This window comes from Drosophila eugracilis, unplaced genomic scaffold (assembly GCF_018153835.1).
Source record: "Drosophila eugracilis isolate 14026-0451.02 unplaced genomic scaffold, ASM1815383v1 contig_47, whole genome shotgun sequence".
Taxonomy (NCBI): Eukaryota; Metazoa; Arthropoda; class Insecta; order Diptera; family Drosophilidae; genus Drosophila; species Drosophila eugracilis.
Window position 1 is genome coordinate 1,636,190 of NW_024573338.1, and position 23,679 is coordinate 1,659,868.

Here is a 23,679-nt window from a genome sequence, read left to right on the forward strand (position 1 = left end):
GCATGTGCAGAAACACAGAGAAAAAGTTTATATAATATTTTTTTTTAATTATGATATTTTCATTAAAATAAAGGAGTAATTAAGTCCCTTAAATAATCATTGTTCTTGCTGATAAACAGAGGTAAAATCTCTATAGTCCAGTTATTTTCTCTCAGTGTCCAGGTAAGTTTGCGGCAAGGTCGCCATGCTTGTTGACAGTCAACTTGAAGTGGGAGGACAGGGCCGAACTCGTCACGCAAATGCGTCGCTGTTTGTCGCCCGACACTCGACCCGCAAACCGCTCTTCCAGGTCCAGGAAAAAAACCCCTTGTAGCTTAGCTCGGTGAAGAAAAAGCGAGATACAAATGCGATATGATGTTTCATTCGAATTTGTCCGTCGTGGGCGTTGACCAAAAATGAAATATGACTTGACAATTCCGCATTGCCGCTAGAGCAATGTTGTTAGTCCTGGAGCTGGCCAAAAGTTGTCCAAAGCCACGGCTCGTTAATCAAATCCCGAAAAGGATAGCCGAAACTTGATGCAAACTCGGACGTCCTGTCAGTGTCAAAGCTTGATAAATGAAGTGGCCAATGATGGGGCTGAAAATCCCGGAGACCGATGGATTTTTCCCTCCTTTCGGTATTTTGCATGCGACTTTTCTTTGACTCCTTAATTAAATAAATACTCGGTGAAAGCGTGCATTCAAAAAATACAAAAAATAAAATGAGAAAAACCCAGTGAAAGCTTTAAGCCATCGCAGAGTAAGCATGCGACAAAAGGACACTGGGGGCGCCATTCAAGTTGCCATGAAAAGATGGAAAAACCATGGCGTGAAAGCCACTGCAGTGGGTCTCAGCGACTTGCGGCAGTTTTCGCACTCTTTTGCCGAGTGTCAGCGAGGCGGCACATAAATTACATGGCACTTACTTTGCCCCTTTGCAAATGAACCTGCGGCCACTTAAAGTGCAAGAAAGCTTTCACAATGCCATTGCCATGCCATTGCCATTGCTATTTGAATTAAATATTAAACTGGCAAAGCGGGTGACGACTATAAAAAATGCATTTCTTAATCCATTAGCGTTGCCATTTACTTAAAAATAATATACGAGCGGAAAATGTTTGCAGTCATGGATCGTGGGGCGTTTCCTTCCTCGAGTTCCACCTCGAGTCCTTTCCTTTCTGCTTTCCTTACCAACAGTCGCATGCAAACAATCGATGAATGAATAATGGCTGAGTCCTTCCACTTGGCCACAATTCACTCGGCAGCTCACATGCGGAGACCGAAAAGGGAACGACAATAGCCATCTGTCAGGCAATTTACAAAAGTGCATTCGAATTGTCCCTTGTCCTGTCCGCTCGTATCTCATTATTGATGCTCTTTAAGGACTTAATATGGGTGAAGCAGTACGAATAAGCCAGATGTATCAATCGATTATTGGAAAAGATAATCCATAATGGGAATTCTTTATCTAATCTGTACTCAAAAAGGTTTAAAAAAGGTCTTAGAGGTCTTGATTCGATCCATTTTATAACCTTTATATTAATTTCAAACAAGATAGAAATATAGTAGTAAGGATACATATGTCATTGGAATCAGGCTTTAACATACTAGTATATAGCCCACTTCTTGGCCTCCAAAGTAACGGAAGTGTGTCATTCATTTAGTGAAACTCAGGCTAGCCTGTTTCCTAATGGCCTCGACCTGGGTCTAGTCTGGGTTTTCCATGGCGGTGGCCCTGTTCCAGTGTGGTTCTCTAGTCTCGAGTCGCTAAACCCTAGTCTCGAGGCAACGGCTGCCACAAAGGCAAATACGTGCTCCTCGAGCAAATGTCTGTTCCCATCACATGTCCTTTCCGTCGACCCCTAACCATGTGCCGGGGCCCAACCTCAATTGTTTTGGCATTGTCTGTCAAGGCAGTCCGGTGAGAGTCTCACTCTTGGTCTTGGTCTGGGTCTTGGTTACCTGGCTTTTTGGTTTGGTGTTCCACTTCCTTGACTTGTCTCACCGAACTTGCCTTGTTTATTTTCCACTCTGCCCTGTCTGCCAAGCTGTTTATCCTGCCAGCTCCTTGTTTATTTGCCTCTGTACTCTGTAGCAACTCCTTGGAACCACTTTTCCCTTTGGCTATTTGCAATTTAGACAAGTTATCGATTCAAGTCAAATATTATTAGAGTAATGGCTTTTAGCATTTCTTTTTTGTACTGCCTTGGCTTTCCCTTTTTTGCAACGCCTGTTTGCTCTGCTCGTTCAATTAATCATAGAAAGTGTAATTTTGCAATTGTTGGTCTTGGAGGGGGAAATTTATTAAGTGTTTATGACACGATAACAGCTATTTAATAAGTAATGCCTTATATTTTATGATTCTATTAAGGCTGATTAAGTTAAAGCACTTTAAGAAACATTTTTCCAGACAACCCCTTTAGGCACTTCAAAATATTTACAGCTCCTGGCTGAGCAAACAAGTTTTAAGGGCATTAAACTGGCTTTCGAATCGTCTACAGTTTCAACTTGATTTGCATTTAACCCATAATGAACTCAACTTTCATTCTTCAGATAGCTGACTTTAAATCATCGAAACAAATGGGCGGACTCGGTGGCCTAATGGACTCAGCAAAACTTTTATTCTCGCGCCGGGCGGTATATTGGTATAATCAATTTCCGTGCCCAATCTAAGAAAGAAAGGATTTGCATATATGCATGGCGGACCTATAAAATTCCTTTTGAAATCCTTCGGCACCCTGGCTCTTTGGCTACGTTTAAGTTGGCCACGAAAAGCGGTACTTTTACCCAGCAACAACAACAACAACAACGGAAATAGTAAACGCATGAAAAATTTAATGGCAACCCGCAACCCGTGCAGTCAATTGCGACTCCCCTTTTTCGCAACCCCCCTTTGCGGAGCTCCCAAAAGGGGCATGCCCCGCCAAAACGACTTCCGCTTGATTTACAGCTACATTTGTAAGTAGACACAAAACACTTAACAGCTAAAAAGGACTTTGCATAAGTAATGAGCAGAGGCGAGCAGAGGCAGTCGACTCGGATGCATATAGACATACGAGTATATATTCATATGTCTAGGGGAACGAGAACTTTAAGATCCTGAACGGAAGACGAAGGACCTCAGGAGAAACAGAAAACCAGAAACTGAAACTAAAACTAAAGCGTTTTCAGTGATGTGCAGCAGTGCGAGATATCCCCTGACTTTTTACACATAGCTGCACACACACGCACAGGCCACTGAAGGGATAGTGATGCACTGAGAGAAAAAATGTAGATAGAAATAATAGGCCTGATGCAGCTTTCTTATGTGATAATATTTCAAATTTTTAAGCTTAAGTAACTTTAATGTTAGTTTAATTAAGTTTAATTTTAAGTATATTTGCTAAAACTAATAATAATATTATATATTTATTAACTTCTAGTTGATTTTTCCCAGTGCATAGTTTCCAGAAGGCAGCGTGTCAGTTGGTGACTCCTCTCCATGACAACTTGATGGATGTGCGGGCGTGGAACAGCTGCTCCAGGGATTCCCCCACCTTCAACACGCCCACCCACACGCACTCATCTGACCCATTCGGATGAGCTCTTTACTCCGTCTGACCACAAAAACAAAACAAATTCCGCACTGATTGCCAAAAGGGTTCTTTGGCCACGCCCCAGTTCACCTACGTCGCACTCCATAACGGTGCTTTAAACACAACCGATTTTTTGGGGCTTCACCGACTTCATTAGGTTCCCAATCTGAATTTTAGGTTGGGATGATGAGTGGTGTTACTGCTGCTGTTGAGCTGCCTTCTTCGTTTTTGGGTGCTGACCAAAAATTAATTGGCTGCTGTGAGCCGGCCGACAGCTGCCATTTTGTGCCTGCCATTTGCTATGCGTAGACATGTCAATTCCCCCTGCCGGAAAAAGAAACACCACCCATCGCCCACCTTTTAGCCCATTTGGCCGCCTTCAGGTAGCTTAAAGATTTATGATAAAGCCAACTAGTGGGCAGGCGGCAGGGAAGAATGACCGAAATTGTGGGGTTTTGGCTAGAAGGGAGGGAGTGGCTGGGAAAAGTTTATCCAACTTTTGCCTTTAACTTTGGCATTGGCTCATTGCGGCTCGTTTATCTATGAAATGAAGGAATCTGATTGCCAAACGAAGCATTCCCAATTGGGCCTTCAACTGAAATGCCGCGACGTTTGTTTTTGAAGATTTCGACGAATTTATGCAGCTCTAGCTGAATATTAAAATATCAAATAGAACAGAAATTGATTGTATTTTATTGATGACATTTTCATGAATTCATTTGATAAAAAGGGGGAATTTCCATATTTTCTGTTTAACCAAGAAGTGCGCTGACAGAACTCCAAACGACAGTGATGGAAAAGGTTCTAGTTTTTTATATAGATAAGGTAAATGATATATATATTCGGTCTACATATATGATTGGGATGATTATTCAATGTAATATAAATGACATATACAAAAACGAGCTCAATATCAAACGGAGAATGTCGTCACGGAAGGTAATCATAAAGAATAAAATATGCACCCAAAAATAGATTAAAATTCAAAGTAAACATGAAAATAATGAAACAAATTTAAAGCTTAGATATTATTTATAGAAAATTCATTAAAACATTAACTAATACTACCACAAAATACCTAACTAAATATAACTAACTTGGCTATTTCCCATCACTGCCATTTTGGGTGGTTTAAAGTAGACTCCTGGGACGCCCATCTCCTTGAGATTGGTGCGTGTCGCAGCTTATGCTCTGGCTTAAGCGCTTAAAATGCTTTTTGACAACAACAACAACAAGAGCAGCAGGAAAAACAGAAACTCTGGTAGAATGATAAATTCGTTCCCCCAACCCCATTGTTTTCTAGATGGTTTTTCTCGTGTAAGCCACGCGCCGTCTAGCAGCCCCATCCCCTTCGAAGAAATCCCAGCCATTTGACAACCCACTTGCCCATTTTCCATTTTCCTAACCAACCCCACCTCACCCCAGATTTTCTGCACAGTAAGATATCTGTGTAAAATTTCATTGCCTATTTTGTTTCCTTTCTGTATTTTTTTTTGACGCTGAAAATCACAGCTTCACCAATTTGCGCTCAATTAATTTTGTTGCCTCTCGTCTCTCGCCTTTTTTTTCGCTTGGCTTTTCATTTTTTTATGTTTTTTTTTGTATTTTATATTTGTGGCCGTTGTCTTGTATATCATTTTCCATCCCAAGTATAATTTATTAAGTTGCAAACATTTTGCGAGCTTTTCGCGTTTACTTAAATATTCACGGCCATTGATGGGACGCTGTAATTTCATTTGCTGTCCCTTTTTCATTTTTCAGTTTTCAGTTTTTCTCTGGCTTTTGATGGCTATGCAGTAATTGCGTTTACTGTTATTAATTAACTGGCGTTTTATGCAGATTTTAAAATGAAATTAATTATGCATTAATTATGTTGTAATTACGTGATCATAATTCACGCACTCGCCATGCCATTGCAATCACTTAAAAGGCATCAACGCATGTCCCACGGCATTTAATTGCATTTGCCTTGTGGTCAAAGGTCGACTGATTAAGCAGGGAAAAATAAGATAGAAAATGCAAGTGACAGGAGGAAAATGTCAGACGGTATAGGCAACTGTGAGATTTTTAATAATTTTATAGAATTTAATGTAAAAGTGTTAAGATTTTGCGTGATAATTAAATATATTTAATTCCTTATAAGCTTTTAATGGTTTTAAATGCTGACTAAATAAAGCCTAATTATATTAATAAAACCTTTCGATTATATTTTATTGATATTTATATTCATTATTTATATTGCTGATAACTTTAATTGCATTTTTGGAAGATTTAGGAACATTTTTACGATTATTTTTCCATAAAAAGGTATTAAAGTCACATTATTAATGGAATTAATTATTAATTTATTTATTTTTTCTTTTTGGCATTAAGACCTAAACTAAATGTACATGCTTCTAGTAGATTTTAGAACAATATTTTATTTCAAATTCAGTTAATTTAGATGAAAAATATCACGTATACGCCCATTAGCCCAAAGGCACCATAGCTTTTCAGCCAGTAAAATGCTATTTTTCACTACCGAAAGCCAAGTTAGTTGACAGGTTAGTTTTTGGTAGTACTGTAACTTGTCTAACCAATGCAATTAATGTACTGCATGGCTTGCTCATATCCAGTTGCCATGTCTTTTGCATTGTGAGTGCTAAAGCCTTCGGATCTAATGCCTTCTGTTCTCTTGTAGATTTTAGCTTTCATCGCAGGATCCTTCTGAAAAAGTCCTCGACAGCAGGCAAATCCCGATTTCGTCCTTGCTTGCTTCGTAGTAGCTGGCAGGCAAACTGCAGCCACTGCCAGCAATATTTTTCACACTTGATATAACAAGCAGCCATTTGTTGGCCCTTCTTCTTGCAACATTGCTCACTTTGCCAAGGATTGCTTCAGGTGCCTCCGTGCGTGTGTCCCTGCCAGGTTGTGTTTGTGTTTGTAATGGCTCCCAAAGCGCACAAACAAAACTGTCATCAGTGTTGCAGCATCTGCAGTGGGTGGCGCAGAAAGAAAAACAAGGATGGGAACAGGAGGGGGCGGAAGCAGCACTCAGATAAATGCAGTCCTCAAATCAGCAATTCCTATTCCAAAATCGAAGGAATAGCATTAAGCTGGCGACGGATGTAGCACTCAGCTTCCAAAAAAGGATTTCTATTTTGTATATTTTACTTTTAAAGTAGTCTTAAGACATTTCTCTCAGTGCACTTGCAGGATAAAAATCTTCCGGCAGATGTTTCCAGAGCCGAACTAAGTCAAAGCGAAATTCGCCTGCGCTCGTTTGCCGCCTCTAATGCAATTTTTATGCTGCAGTTGGTCCGCCGCCTGCGAAAAGCTTTGCCAGCTTCCGTTGCCATCTCCTTGGCATTGTTTTCTGGTCTATCTTCCCTGTCTCCGGCAGAGTTTCCAGCCATGGCTACAAAGGCGGCGCGCTTATTAAATTGTCTGACAGTCGCCTAAACCCACACCACCGTCGATTGCATTTTTCTATCCGGGCTTACGTTTTCCAGCTTTGATCGAAATATCTGAGACATAATGCAATCTGCACACCGCCAGCATCATTCTCCCCCACCAGCAGCTTCATTAAATGCAACTCCTGTGTGTGCCTCGTGTTAGCGACACTGCACAGGAGGTCCTGGCTCCTCAATGTCCTTGCCACGTCCCAGGCGCTGACTTTGATTATTATACTCTTCCACTTGGAGAGATTATTATGCGTATTGAGTTGGAGAGCAAAAGGGAATCCATAAATATACATATTTTTCTCGTCAATATTAAGAACTATATTCTGTGAAAAGTTTTAAGTTTCTTTATATAGATGACTCCTAGAAAGTCAATTTATGATAACATTTCTTGTGTGTAATTTTGTGCATTTAAATTGCATATTTCAAGTATAAGCTAAGGTAAGTTGGGAAATCTTCACCAAGTAAACGAGTAAGTCGTTGCTTAGCTTTGCTACTTTAACATTTTTTTTTACTAATTTCAAAAGTTTATCGGCTACCCCTATATATGTGCCACACAAAAACTTACTTTGTAATTTTTTAAGAACCCCTTACGCATAGTAATCAATTTCAATTTTCCCCCAACTTTTCCACAAAGTCATTTTCCTTAGAATAAACTATGAAATTATGAAATAAAAAAAAACTTTCCCAAGTAAGATTAGCACAAGCCAATCTTGCCACACAAGTGAGTTGCTCAAGTGTACTTTTTTTTCTTCTCTTTTTTTCCTGCCGGTCACTCAACAATGGGTGGCTGAAGAAAATACCTCTGTTGAGGTTTTTGAATAGGACAAAGGACTCACCTTTCACCAGAGTAAGGATGCCCAGCGGCATGACCAAGACGGCGACCATCAGATCGGTGATGGCCAGCGACATGAGGAAGTAGTTGGTCACATTCTGCAGTCGGCGTTCCCAGGCGATGGCCAGGCAAACAAGGATATTCCCGGCCGCTGTGCCCAGGACAAGAACAAGGGCCAAAAGTGCCCAGTAGTTGTTGGCATCGAAGGGTACATCCTCCATGATGGTGGCATTGCTGACATTCCACCTGGCCAGCTGCAGTTGATTATGCCGATTGCTGGCATTTTCCCCTGATAGCTCCTCCCCCCATAGGACTAGGTGCTCCGAACTGGCCCAATCCTCCTCGCCACCGCTGTCATTGTAGGCACCTAGCGAGGCATACACATCCTCTTCCATTCCGCGTTATTATTCCTATTGTGCGCTCCCTACTCTGATTGCTGCAAATGCTGCATGCTAATTAGCCCACGCATATGCAACGTGAAAGAGCAAAAAAAAGGGAACTGAAAATAGAAAAGGTCCTTGCGCGCCGATTCGATTCGAATTGCAAATGTAAAATGGCAGAAACGACGGCTGCACCGGAAATGAGTATCAGGATTCGCGAAAAGGACAGGACGAGCTCACGGCACCACGACGATTCCTACGGCAACCGAACGGATATTGGTGGCAAACATTTTATGCCGCGAAATTGCCGGAAGTTTGTCCTGCAATCGAGAAAAGAAGAGAGAATGGAAAAATTAAAGGAAAAACTATTATAAAAGGTAATTTTCGAAATGTAATTTTACTTTTAATATAATAATAATATAATTTTTAATGGGTTTTATATAAAGTTATTTCCCAAAAATCCTCCATTAAGACTCGAAAATTTACATTACTATTATTACAAAACCACAAGTATTTTATATAATTACCAAAAACCAAAGTGCACTTCCACAGAGTTCATTTTACATATTTTGTAATTTGCAAATGACTAGCTGTCGAATGGAAACCATGAATTGTATCAGAAACAATCGAAAACTGTTCATAACTGGCCTTCAAATTTACAAATACCAAATAATTCCCTAACATTGACTTTTGGGTTCGAATTGGTTTGGCCTGGTTATTTTGCCCCCAATTGGCTTAAAGTCGATAAGTCATAGCCCCATAGCTGCATGAGTAATAATTAATGGGTGGCCATAAATTATCCAGACCTCCGCCCACTGTTGTTTACTCGATTTACCGTTCTCTATTCAGACGATTGGACGACATAATTGCATTTGATTTGCAGGAACTAAGGGCTGAACGGCAGTTGCCGCCGGGGGTTAAAAAGGGACGGACTTTGAATAATCGAAATCGATAGTGATAAAAGCAACAATAACAGAAATCAAATCAATTCTCCGCTTGCGTATGTCACAAACATGGATAATTAATTGAGGCATATTTCACGCAACAGACATAGGGCCTTGGAACAATGGCCAATATCCAAATTCGAAGCAACATTTACCAATCCCGGTAAAAAGCCACAGCAAACCACAGAGACTGGCCACAAAAGCATCGGCGGACCATTGTTATCCTCCCAAAACAGTACTAACATGAAATTTATTTCCAAAACAAATAAATAACACAAGTCCCCAGCCGCAGAAGCATAACTAAAAGTGGTCAGGTTGAAGAGTAGGACCCACCAGAGTGGGCTACTTTAGAAGCTGTTCTCGGCTCGAACAGACAAACAGCTTGGCATGCCACATGGCGAGAAAAAACTAAGAGGAACTCTAGTGTTGAATGATTCGACTCCAAAATATAATATACTTCGGTTGGTAACCAAAAGAAAACACAAAATGTTAGATAAACGTGGTTATATGTTCATGTTCTCAATGATTTAATAACATCACTCTCAATATCATTTCATGTTTATTTTTATATTTTTAAAAATATTTATAAATTATTTCTCACCGTGCAGCCACAACAGCAGGCTCAACGTTACAAAACAATACACAACATTCGCCGAGATCGATGGGATGGGCCGGCGGGAGTGGAGCAAATCGAGCAACTTTGGAAAGGACCTCAACTTGACAACACCTTGTTGACTTTGCAAGGAGCTGTGGCAGTGGCTGGCTCCGTCCTGTCTGCACGTCCTGCCAAATGCTCAAGTGTCAATGTTGTTGTTAATTAATTTTCCCGACTGACTAGCTGACTGACTGCCTGACTGACTGATGCATGCCACCAGATAAGTGGGACTCCTGGACTCCCACTTCAAACTGACCCTTTGCTGAAGTCCGGGCGGGCGCCTTGATAAACTGTTTGTTTGGCCCAATGTTGGCCAACTTGTAGTTGCTGTTTCCTCTGTCACTGCAGCCGGCTAATGACAGCCAAACGGCCACTTCAAATGTACTCGTACATGGGTCAAAGGTCGGGTGCGTGTCGAGTGGCACTGTGTGCGTGTGTCTGTCTGTTTGTGTGGGTGTCAAATGTTTAAATTTCCAGCTGGGCTACAGTTATATTTATAGATTAGTTGGTGTAACAACAAGCCACAATGGGCTTTTAGGGCAGATAGAAAAGTCGAAGGACTTCGGGGGCTTATTACCTTTTAAAGTTCAATATTTAAAAATATATTTTGAAATTGGAAAAGGGCAAGGTTTACATAGCTTTTGGGCAAAGTATTTTTGTTTATAAAGCTCTTAAGAACGTTTCTTAAATTATAAAAATTTCAATAATATCTTCTCATTCTGGCACATTCCCTCGCTTTTTAAAGAGTAGTCAGCATTCATATAAATAACGTAAAATTCTTTTCAGGCGAAAAATAGCATGTCAGCACATTACAGAGACCCAAACAAAGTCAGGCCGAGAGCCCATAATTATTATTCACTCCCCACTGCCGACCACCATAGCCGCGTTGGACATGAATTGCAGAAAAGCCATATTTTTGTGGCAGTATGGCCGGCAAATGGGAAGTCAGTTGGGCAGGTATCGAATAAAAAGCGAAGCACCATTAGTCATATTAATCCCGGTGGAGTCATTAAGTCGTAAAACAGCGAAAGGTAGCCAAAATGCCAGGCCAGGCAGCCAGGCCACAAATTTCAACTTGCCTCTTGTGCAAGGCGAGGCAGGACGTCTTTTGTTTGTCTGTCACTTCATTGATAGACATAAACCGACTATGTGGGTCAATTTCGGCTGTTTGCCGCCCCGTCAAAGTCAATAAATAAGTAAATGGCACGAATTTCAGGTGTACGGGGCGTATACGTAATTTGGTCCAAGCATATAAAATAAGGAAATGGATAGTATTTTCAGAAGGCAATAGGCGTTGCTTATTTTTAGGTTTACTTAGTCTTTTGCAATAAACTTAAGCTAGTAACATTGCATATATAAGTTGGAGAAGAGCTTCATACAACCTCCAAATTCGATTTCTCTTTCGGTTAATTACGCAGTCCTTTGTATCTGAATTTCTGTTTAAAACTGCTTACTTATTTTCTTTGGCTCAGAGAGAATCGAATATTCCTTGACATACAGAAATTGGCATTGCTTCCGGGAAAATCAAGTTGAACTCCCCAATCCGATCACAGTGCTTCCACTCAATTCCACTCCGCCAGCATGCCTTTCCAAGTCCAAAGGCCTCGGGGGGATGAGTGCAACTAATCGCATGCTCATTGCTCATCCGCCACCCATGCTCCAACACATTGCTTATCCGCAGCGTAATCTGCAGGCTTCCCAGTATGGGGAGCACACATCGCATCACGCATACGCCATGTCGGCCCGCCCAAAGGCACATATCTGTTTCAGTCGCTCCTGCGACTGTGTACTGCCTATGGGGCAGAAAAAAAACCCAGAAAAAAAAGGAAAAAATACAATCCAAGGTACCGCAAACACTGCGCAAATATTTGCTTTAAAATATCTTTCACATGTCAGCGACAAGCGGACACCGGGGAAAAAACGGTGACGGAGAGGGGAAAACTCCGGGAAACTCGGAAACACAGAAACACGGAAAAAGGAGGAAAACTGAGACAGGTGCGGTCGCTCGGTATTTTTATTTGCCCTGGCAGCTTAAGCACGCAATTTGATTTAATTTCTGTTCGCTTTATTTATTTATGATTTTTTTTTTGCAACGATCAAAGGCAAGAAATGAAGCCCGCAACAATTTTTGGGGGCCAATGAAATTTGAATTTTGAAATCTCTCTCGCCTTGTTTAAAAGTCAAAAAGAGCGATGACATTTGCTCCCTTGTGAGATTCAATTGCAAAATTTTCCTTGCCATTTCCATTTAAATGAATTCTGTATGAAGCTGGGAAAATTAATCAAGACACAAAGTCATATTAGCAGCCAACAAAGGGCTTAAATGGTCTTAAGGACTAGCAAGCTTTATTTCCTTGGGAAAACTGGGGAAACTTCAACGGCAACTCTTACCTGAAAATTGTGGTGAGCCATTTTTGGCCATCCATCTCCCCACTGTCATCTGGAATTATGTGCATGCATGTCGACTACTTTTGGCCGCTGATGTAATGCGTAATATTCCGTTAACTAGACTTTTCCGGCTTGCCGAAAACAATTTTACTCCGTCAACTTGAAGAACCGCACCCTCTGTGGCATAACCAACTACCATTAATCACAGTGAATATTGTGCGGAACAGTTTTGTATTTTGGCTTAGTTTCTCTAACGGCATTGAAACCACGTAACCAGAGCTAAGTTGGGCTTGCGAATTATTTATATGATTTAGGGATTGCAAAAAAACAGAAAATTACGTCAAGAAAATTTTAAAATTTACTTTTACGATATAAGATACGAGGTATAGCACTCCATACTTTCATATGTATTTCAGATATCAGATAGGAAATGCTTTTGTGAATGCATTCCCTACTTGAGAAATAGGTTTCCTCTTGTTAGACATGCTGTCTGTATATAAATCATGCAAAAATAAACACACATGACAACTTTCGTCTATGAAATACACGAAATCACTGCGTTTCCACGTGCCTTCAAGGTAGATCATTTTAATTTCTAGCAAAACATATATATCCTATGTTATTTCCATATTTAATATACTTTGCGGTGTGCCATTAATCACACAAAGCTGCCTCCAGACCCATTTTCCGGATACGGACTTCCTGGGCGAGCCATGGGTAGCCCAACTAGTTGTCATAGCAAGTTGACACTTAAAATGTTAGCTAAATTTACACATGCACTCAGGCTCGAAGTCAACAAATGGAGAGGGAAACTTGGGCTTGGGCGATGCCAAACAATGCTCTCGAACGGCTCAAGGATTCCACAGCCCCTCGGTTCATCGGTGGCTAGTGGGTCGTGGATGGCAGTGGATGGGCGGTGACTGATGGCAGGCGGCAACTCTAACACTTATCGTTCATTATTATCTATCGCCATCGCAGCAAACACCGCCCACAGTTCACTACACACTACTGTACCAACCCCTTGGACTACCCACTGAACCACACACTGTACCACCCACTGCCCACATGGACGCACACACTTAATTGATTTCTTTACTGATGCCTTGCCATTTCTTCCGCGACGAAAAAATTTCGCAGCGTATCCGCAACTTTGCTGGGAAATTGTTATGTGCATTATTTACACAGGGAAAGTAAAATACAGAAAAGAAAATTTGTACTTAAAAATATTTATAATATTTCTGATTCTTAAAAATATATATACCATAATACCATATACAAAATCTAATACAAGAAAAGAAAATCATATTAATAATCCCCTAGATAAGGTCACTTTCGTTATAAATAGCCAACGAAATGATGCTAATCTTAAGGGACATCTTTCTCTGTGTCCTTGTTATAGTTTCAGCCACAGCACATGAAGCAATCTCTCAGCGGGGGCGTGTCCCGACCCTTCGACTACCATCAGGCGACCCTTGAGTTGCTCCGATGGCTTAGGGCCTGGGCTATAAATTAAATTCTTATACGAGAGGGCTGGCAATTAAGGCACGAATGTGTGACAAAGAACGGGATGCAGGGAATCGCAGGATGCAGGATGCGTGCGTGGGTGTAAAAGTGCGATGGAACCCGTGTGGTTTCATTGACAATTTCATTAGCCTGTCAGGCGCAAGTTTGCACTGGCGCAATGCCTCGAGCAGCGTCACTCGCTGATGCAATTAGTAAGCGAGCTAAACTAATTAACCAAAGCCAAGCTCCAGCTCATCTGCACTCCCTTCATCTACGGCTAATGTCAGCCAGCAGCACACGGAAAGTAAATAAGATTATGTTAGTTAAGATATTTTATGATCAATATTATAAATATGATTAGAAGAGCTTCAAATGTTTAAGATAAATATTTTTAGAAAAGTTATTTAGAAGATTGATTACTGTTTTTTGTATTTTTGTTTATTTTTATATCCTTTTTCCACTTCGACTCTAACCATAAGTTAATTACAGTTTCCCTTTCTTTTTGTATTCCTTAAACTTATTGTACGATTTGGGTTTGAGCCCACCGCCATTACTCTTCTCCCTGAACTTTTCTTTAATTGTTTGCACGAAAGGAAATGAGAACGCACAGTCCCACGGCCTCGCCACGCCTCCACATGAGTTATGTAAGCTCATTTAACAGCCGCCTAATTGCTAGGCAATTACACGGGAAATTGACAATGGCAAAACAATTAGAAGGACACTGCCACTCTGGGGCACAATGGGGCGTGGCTGAGACAGACACAAACACACACACACACAGCCACAGCTTCCCAGGAATAAGGATTTTGCCGACAAGAGTCAAGGCCAAAGTAAGACATCCTGGGAAAATCAAATAAATTATGGCGAGCTCTCTCTGAACGCAACAAAAATTCGTCGAATGTGCAAAGTCGGAAAAACCCGGAGACAAAGCACGGGAAACCCAAATCAAATTGAGATTTATGAGTCCACTGATGTGTGTCTAGGTCAGCCGGAGTCCTTCCCGGGCCTATCTCCTGCTGTTCCCGTTGTTATTGTTGTTTGCTTGCCATATTCACTATTAGGCCGGACAGACATCTGGCTTCAATTTTTCACGTCGTGTCTTCCATTATTATTTGGCAGGCTTCGCAGGTGTGAAGGAGGCACAATGCGAGTGGAAAAACCCAGAAAAGCAAGCCAAAGTAGGGGAAAGTTTTCATCGCTGGTCAAGGCGAGGAAAAGTATTATATCAGCAGGTATAATTTATATATTGATTTGCTCAGTGACAAAACCAAGAAACATGGCAGGAAATTCGTAGAAAATGGCAGTAAAATACTCTTTCTTGAAGAGTTTTTTGTAGTTGTTGTGGGACATTAATTGAAAATTAGTATGTGGGAAAAGCTATATGAGATTTTATTGCACAGAAAAACTTGTAAATCTCAATTAATTAAGCATTTCTTTACTTTAAGTGTTAATAGTCTCCGAAAGAGTAGTTAGGTTCAAGGTAGCCAAGTCAATGGACTCGCTGTAGACTTAATGCTAGCCAGCAGGAACAGGAAGTGAATAAGCTATCCAATAGTTGACCGCATTTCCCAATTTTCCTCATTACGTTTCTGGACACGGAATTTCGTAGCAAATTTTGATGGGATATTTACCTATTTGCGTGCATCAATTATTTATACAGCCCCCGTTGGGGCAACAACGCCTTAGCCGTCGACAACGCTGCGTCGATTTCGATTTGTGTCATAAATTGGCAGCTGTGTGGGTGGGGTAATAGAGGGGGTTGGCAATAAAAATAAGCGGCCATAAAATTCAATTATGGCCACAACAAGTGCAGACATTCGCCGGAGTACAAACACACCAGTAAACACCCAACAATGTTTGGCTCCCAGGCAATCATGACAATCAATTGCGCATGCATCCGTGCCTCGCAAGCTGCAGCCACCGGTATCGGAATAGGGAATCTGAATCGAAATCAAAATCGGAACTGGAATCGCCGGAGCAGGAGTAGGAGCAGCGACACATAGTTTGCCTGGTTTCCCACAGCCGACATATGAATAATGGGGCAAGCTATTCGCACACTCCCCGCCACGAGAACGCAACATGTATCGCTACAATTTGGTTAGTTTTCACAGTGAGATGTCCTGCGACCAGGACCTGCCAGTCGTGCCACTATTTTGGTTACTTTCTAGCTGCAACAACATTGTGCAGATGTAGTATAACAGAGAGAAAAATTAGGCAAACATCAAATTTAAAGCAAATAAATTCAACAGAAAAAAGGAAAAGCCTTTAAAATGAACATCTGCCCCAAAAAGTAGGCTATTTAGTTCTGATTTGCTAACAAAAAATCTTAGTAAGAAATCTTTCTTTGGACATAATTTTCTTCTTTTTAAACACTTCTTCCTGTGCAACCATTTACATTTAAATCCCCTGCACCCTTATAAATTCACAACAATGAATCGAGAGTGTACTTACTAACACACACATACGCAAGCACGAAACGCACTCAGGACCTCCGTTTTCCAGTCAAGGAAACTTTCGGAGTCATACATTTTCGACTGAATCGATGTGCACAAACGCATCTCGTTTGTTAAGTGCCCCATAAAGAATTTATTTTATGCATACTTGGCGCTTAAAAAGTCCATAGGGGTACACATTCTTATGGCGATTTGTCAATCAATGAAATACAACAAATAGTTAAGGAAAGTATAAAATTTAAGAGTGTGGTTAAAAAGAAAAAAAACTAAAAAGTTATGTTCCCCTTTTTAGCTTTAAGAAATCATTTCCTCTCCTTGTTTTTGGGCAGCTTAAAACTCTCTTTACACCAAAATAGTTTTAAAAAAAATGTTAAAAAAAAACTTTTGAAAACGTGTTATGCATTCTAAACCGAATTTTTGTTCGCTTTTATATTCCAAGGATACGAAAACTCCTAGCCATTTAATTTGCAGTTACATAGTAGCAATTTCTAAATGCTCTGCACTTCTCGTCTCCCTCCCTCGTACCACCGACAGTTTTAAAATGAAATCAAATATTCATTGGCAAATATAATTGTCCAACTGTGTACTTGGCCCGGCTTGGCCTTTTAATTAAGTTGCCAGCTCGGCAAATAGCTGGCACTCGGCATTCGCATGCATGTTGTAAATGCTCTCCATGTGATTTCCCCACTGGACTCTTTAGTGCCCTGGAACATGGGCTAAATCGAGGGAGAAGAACAACTCGGATATATATATATATATGAATAGCTGGCTGGGTGGCCATAAAACCTACGTCAGAAATCGACGCAAGCGACGGTAAAAGTACAAATGATAATAATAACTGCCATATATACCAGTACTTAACAATAAAAACCAATGGCAACAAATATTGATAAGTGCAATTTGAAATATTTGCACAACGTTTAGTGGCAAACATTGTAAATTGCATTTAGATAAAGTGTTAGTTCTATATTTAAATCGACATGTTGCACTTGAGCAATTTTTGGCCAACTACAATTGAGATCTCATTTCAAATTATGGCAATGAATTGGCTATTATACAAGTACCATAAGAGTCTTACTTAATTATTTATTTAGGTGGAAATTATTTTCATAAAATCAAGGTGTCAAGATGTAATCAATGAGTTTTGAGATGGTAAGTTACAGATTATTTATCTTGTATTTCCATTTAAGAAAAATTTACAAATTTCCTGAAAAATCAAGCCCTTTTCTTAGACAATTTTCACACTTAAGCTAATGAGGCTATTATTGGTTCAAATTGGGCTTTGCATCTATTGGCCTATTGTCTAATGGCAACACTTTATGGCTTTTTAATGAGCCCCCGAAATGTGCGGGCCATAAATCAAAGCCTTAGATGAGATGGCGGCTCTAATGGTTGGGAGTTTGTATAAGTTAACACATTTACCACCCACCCTTTAACCCTTGTGAATGAACACACACACACACATACTCATATGCAATCGTAGTCGTATCGCATTATGGCAAAGCTTATCGATAACTCAGCATCGCCAGCATCGATGGCAATGCCTGTCTCCTGCCTAATGCCGTTAAATCCTATCAATTTTCCTCACCCGGCAACAAATTTAAATATTTATGCTGTGGCTTAGGCCTGCAACAATAACAAAAGGCAGGGTTAAGGCAAAGGTTCAAAAATTGGCAATAAAAAAGTTTTTGGGGTAAGAGCATATTAGGAAGGTTGCCTAAGCAAATTGAACCCAAGAGCGTCCAAGCACTTAATTGAACCTATCAATATGTAAATATACATATTATATAACCATGTGTTTATTTGGGAATTTCCTGGTTGCTTTCTCATATATGTTTCTTATTTTACTTTCATTTTATAATCAATCAGTTTTGGCTTACATCTGCTAGGAATCCGCTTTAAGAAAGGGTCCTAAAAGTTCTCCCCTCCGGAATTTCGGAAGTTTAGTGGACACGTTCTGCTTCTCAGAAACTATAAAACTTAGATTGTCTTTAATTAGGAATTTTATTCGGCTGGCGCTCAACTTCAGACGGTTTTAGTTTATTAGCCGAAATACGTGCTTCAGGAAAAAGCATGAGGTCGAGAATTTGACTTACAAAATAAGTTATTGAAGGCTTCATTGATTGAAGAATTCATTTTTAAATATAACGACTTTCCTAGCTTTATTTCATATTTTTTTTATTTGTGGTCAATTTAAGTCAAAAATAAACCTTAACTGCAAGGGGAGTAGCACGTTCTTTATAAATAAAAGTCATATAAATTCCACCTTAATTAACTGCTGTCTCACATATATAAAAGTATAGCATATCATTCAGATTTTTGGCCAACATAACTCCACTTGCGAGGCATCGCATTCCGCGCCACTTTCACTTTTTCACGTTCATAAATTTTGCAGTGTCTGCGGCATGTCAGAGCTCGCTTTTCCCTTGCCAAACCATTTTCCCATGGAGTGCGTGATGGCAACGGCAGCGAGCCGAAAACGAGAAAAATCTGTCAACGGCACTTTTCACTTTCCCTTGATGGTAGCCCCTGCGCGATTCCGCCACTCACGGCAGCATGTTGTGCTGTTTTATGCCACTAAATATGCCAAAGCGCGCGTAAATTGATTTAAACACGGCGACAAGGACGAGGTGGAGCAAGAGCAGGACCAGGACGAAGACAAGATAGAGGTGGCATCTCCAAGCCGATGATGCTTATGTGGGTACGTGGGTGATGGGTGGTAATGGTGGATGCGGCTAGATGGGCACTTTGAGGGCGGCCTAAGATCCTCTTTAAAGTTGGTGCTAATCAGGCCTTTGCCTGGCTTCTGCTCCTGCTTCTGCTTCTGTTCCTTCACTTCAAACTGTCAGAAATTACTGCTTAAATATTTGCATAAAGGATATCAACGAATTCCACGAAGAAAGCAACGGCATTTCACTGTATTTCCCAGTATTTTGTCATAAAATATTTTGATAACAACTAAAAGAGTGGGCGGCTAGACAGAATTTATATTTTCCTTAAGGGCATATGCAAATATATGGCGCCCACATTGTTGACATCGTTTTAACACAAAGTTAGTCACAGCCAAAGCAAGTAGCTAGTTAGTTTTCGTAGTATGTGTCATAAAATAAAGAGCTTAATCAGTAGGCAGAAGCTATTGTGTTTAAGTAAAAACATTTCTCAAAAATAGTTGGAAGAAATCTTTGGTTTAGTAAATATTAATCTAACTTTTTAACTTTATACTTCCATAGTTTTAATAGTTGAACATTTTTTTTGGCCTGAATATGTTTGCCTAAACACATCCCTTGGGCTGAATGTTTGCCAAGTCATGAAACATACATTGACATATTTTTTCGGAGTAAACAACAATATTGTCTCTCGGCACCTACCTCAATTGTCAATAAACTGTCGTATAAATAAACGCGTCTGCGTTATTCCAGTTGCTAGTTGCCATAAACCGACCGCCCATATAACTGGCCTTAATCAACAACAGGCCAACGTCAAACAATATTTTAATCAGGGTGGCCCTGCGCCTCATCGGGCCTTTTGGCCATAAATCTCAAACAAACGAATATAGAGGCCGAAAAAAAATAAGTTTCCAGAAAAAAAAATCAATTGGCCGTAGTAAGTTTTACTTGTTATGCTATGGATTTTCCGGCAAATCCTGCGTCATGACCTCCACGGATGAGGATGATTATGCCCGAGAAGTTGTCTTGGACATTTGATTATTATTATTAACACGTGACTGAAACGGGGGGCTAATTCAAGCGAGAATTTAATTAAAAATTTTTTACCCTTAATAACTGGCCGAGCGAAAGTCGTGGATTGAAGAGTGCAGAAAAAATAAAGAGGAGAAAGAATAATAGAGGGGACGGAAAAGGCAGTTGGGGGAGGCGGTAAAAAACGTGACATGGAGCGCTGATGGCCTACGATTTTCCTGCCATTGTCCGGATGACGTTGCCCGTTTTGGTTACGCCTGTAAATTGTTCGATGGTCGTTTACTCGCTTCTCCTTTTATGAGCTTTCCTTTTTTTTTTTAATTGTTCGCCACGCATTCGAACTCGGCTCGTCCTTATCGTCCTTATACTGGCAAATGGATAAGCCGGCACGCAGAATGAGGATTCATTGGCCGACGCTTGAGGAATGATGCTGCAATTTCATTGATGTCCTTGGCCGGACCATTAATTGTTTAATTTATTGAGCCACAAACGAGTTTTATGAAGCTCATGTCATATAATTTAATCAACTTTGTGGTAGTTTTCCAAAATATATATATATATATATATATGGTAGGGGAAGATTTCGGATCAGGTCAAATCGATCTTGCAGATGTCAAAACTTTTATTGTTATTGAAATTCCGAAAAATACAAGCGAAATTAGAACAAAACTTTTAACTCAATTACAAAGTCATTGAAAAACAAATTGCAGGCAGAAGCAGAGCGAAATGAAAAGAAAACAGGAAGGAGGGTGGTAAGGTTTGAAGGATGTTTTTTTGGGGAAAAGTGCGGGAAAAGCCGAAAATGCATTTGTGGACCTCCTCCGCCACCGTTCGGTGGCTTTTCAACGAGTTTGGCACATAAAAGGAAGAAATTGCTTTGCTTGTCGCTGGAGAAAGTGAATTTCCTGCATTTCCACCATTCCTTCTTTGGCCCTTCGTTGCTGCTATACCATTATTATTATTGTTATTTTGGGGTTTTTAGTGTTTGCAGGTTTTTAATGGTCTCGCAATATTGTGGTTTCGCTTGTTTTGTTGCTCGCTCGCCCGTTGACATGGCACGGCATTTTGCGCTTAAGGATGCAATCCGACTTGTTGGCGTGGTTCCGCGTTATTTAGCCTTCGCCATAGTCCTTCGACTTCAGTTTGGCAGCCATGCAGCCATCTACCCATGTACCCAGCCATGCACCCACATATTTTACTCACAATTGGCATTGCCAGGAACCAGGATTATGCAAGAAAGAAAGCAGCTAGCAATATCCGCAGTCGAAAAAAAATAAAATAAGTATTTCGTTCATCAAACTTTTATTTCCGAACAGGATAGTCAACCCAGTTGGAAATTCTTTTGACAAGCTAAAAGCTCTTAAATATGATTATTGGCTGACAAGACATAAAAGATGGAAAACAATGGCAATCAGTTTAACTTGCTATATGAAATATCTATCATTATCAAAATTTATTAGAATTTTCAGTTTAGTTTTATAATTTATTTCTGTAAAAAATAACCGAACCCGAATCTAAAATTTCCTTTTATTTATTTCCTTTTATTTTCCCAATTAATCAGAAATGTGATTCCACTTAATTCCAACATTTATTTCCATATTTTCAAATTCAATCATTCCGTCGCGACTTTCTCCTCCATTAAAATTGATATATTCAATTAAAAATACATGACTTACAAACAATCGACTTCAGTTTCCCGTCAATTTACATTTGTAGATGGCTTAGACCCAGACGAATTAATGATTAATATAACGTATACGCCGCGTTAAACACTGTGTTCAGTTTAATTCCAAACAAATTCTAGTTAGGCACCTTATTTATTAAAGGTATTTCCAAATTCTTGGTAGCACAAGTTTCGAAAAAACGTTAGTTTTCGAAATTATTGTTAGCACAGTTGACCACTTTATTACCAATCGTATTTGAAAACGTCACTTGTTGGCAACCGCCGCCAAATTGAACTCCGCTTTAGATGCCGTTGTTACCGTCAACGTGCAACGCCGTACAGGAACTGAAATGTGCGGATGTTTTGGCCAAACTGTTGCGACTGTGGCCAAAAGCAGATAGCCGAGCAGAGCCGACAAATAGCCGACGGTGGGCCAAGAAGCCGAGGACTCTCAACCTTCCAGTTGCAGCGGGTGAGCGCTTCCAGTGAGCAGGTGGCATGAGGAGGTGGTTTCTTATCAGCGGCACCAGCTGCTCTGATAGGGCCACAACAGCTGATGAGTGGGCTGAAAGTGGGCGCCAAGGAATTTCTTGTGAATGGTTAACTTCCTGCTATTAAATCCTTTTAAAACTTCAAAAGAAAACATACTTTTAAAATTCCTAGGAAATTAGCTTAACTTTAGCTGATTTTTATAGCAGCATGAGTGGAATATTATTTTATAAATATTTATTAAAAAAGGAATACACGGAAATAAAAGTTATGTTATGTTTCATGCTTTAATAATTTATAATTTTAAAGGAGTAAAGTTAATAATTTTATTACAAGAACTTAAAGATATAATATCTTAAGCAAAATAAGCAACATATTAAAACTATTTAAGTTTAAGACTAGAAGAAAACTGATATTTTGAAGTTAAATTGCCTTTCCAAAACCACTGTCCGGCATTTCCCCTACAAACACCTGCGCGCATGCTCCAATTTCCCCAGCCGATGACCGGCTTTCCCCTATCTGGAAGTCGGGAAAACTATCTGTTGCTCCTGTCGAAAAAAAAGGATGTGAGCATAATCTAACCACCCGCAGGGCTATACTGGTTGTGGACCGTTGGACAAGCAATTTGCATGCAGCCTTTTTGCACACGTTCGTGTGCATCTTACATATGAAATCACTCTGGATGGACACTTGACCAGCACCTGGTCGCCGAAGCCCATCCAAAGGTCGTGATCATCATCAAAGGCGACTCCTGGTGCAGCTGAGTTTGCACTTTCGATGGTGTCACAGCAAAATGGGTGGGGGCGCTGAGTGGTTTTTACGGCTGCCTAGCAGCATGATATTTTTGGCCAAATTGAAGTTGTGTGTTTATGTTTCGGTTCATCGATTTGGCGTGCAACTCCCTTGCCACGCCCCCTAATGCGACATTTATCGACGACAGGAAACAGAAATGCTGCCATGCATAAACCACTCGAATGCATCGATGCATTTCCGCTGCACAATCAAATTACAAATATTTACTTTTTTTATCACAACGAAAATTTAAAAAGGAAAAAAAATGAATCTGGTCACGTGCCAAAATCACCAAAATTCAGCCTGCAGTCTCATTCGATTTCAATTTTCAAATATTACACCATTTTATTTGCATTTCCGTTTGCATTAGAATTTTTCTGAACGATAAATCTCAGACCTGTGACCTAATTGAATGTAAATAAGTGCAATAAGACCCAGGCCTTCAATTTCCCATTTTTATGATAGACCAAAAAAGTAGGCTACAAAAATGGAATTTAACTTTTGCTGAGTAAATTAAAATATATAAATGCCGGAAATACTGTTATTTATTTAATACATAACTGTTCCTGTTTACTAACATTATTTACTCTTAAAATCACCTTGTCTTTATATAAATTAAAGGTCCGACATTAACACTAAGCTGGCATACTTTTCTACTCTTTTTAAGCCTTCGCCATCAACCCTTGACCGAAATCCAAAAACCCTTCTTCGGTTGACAGCCATTCGGTGGCGGAATAAGGACTTTAAAAGCATCTCAAAATTTCCACATTTTCATTATGCCAAAGGGACACACATGAATTCATTTAAATATATATATATATTTTTGTACAACCGCCGAGGTGACCGCAAATGGGAAACGTCTTTGGTCAGCTTACCCCCATCCC

General features: G+C 40.1%; 1 protein-coding gene across 1 annotated transcript; it reads right to left on the reverse strand.

Annotated features, from left to right (window-relative positions):
* Window positions 1-151: 151 nt before the first annotated feature.
* LOC121530288 (5-hydroxytryptamine receptor 2A-like) lies at window positions 152-21,747 on the reverse strand. The gene is made up of 3 exons (XM_041819163.1): window positions 21,528-21,747; window positions 7,773-8,531; window positions 152-318 (listed from the first exon to the last, which is right to left on the reverse strand). The coding sequence occupies exons 2-3, from the start codon at window positions 8,224-8,226 to the stop codon at window positions 152-154; spliced, it is 621 nt and encodes a 206-aa protein (XP_041675097.1). The 5' UTR covers window positions 8,227-8,531; window positions 21,528-21,747.
* Window positions 21,748-23,679: the final 1,932 nt, after the last annotated feature.

Bases quoted from the DNA above. Each gene is read 5' to 3' on its own strand.
- LOC121530288 (XM_041819163.1), bottom strand. From the start codon at position 8,226: ATGGAAGAGGATGTGTATGCCTCGCTAGGTGCCTACAATGACAGCGGT. The intron at 319-7,772 runs GTGACCGGCAGG...TTCTTCACCGAG, and splicing joins CTTCAGCCACCCATTGTTGA to CTAAGCTACAAGGGGTTTTT.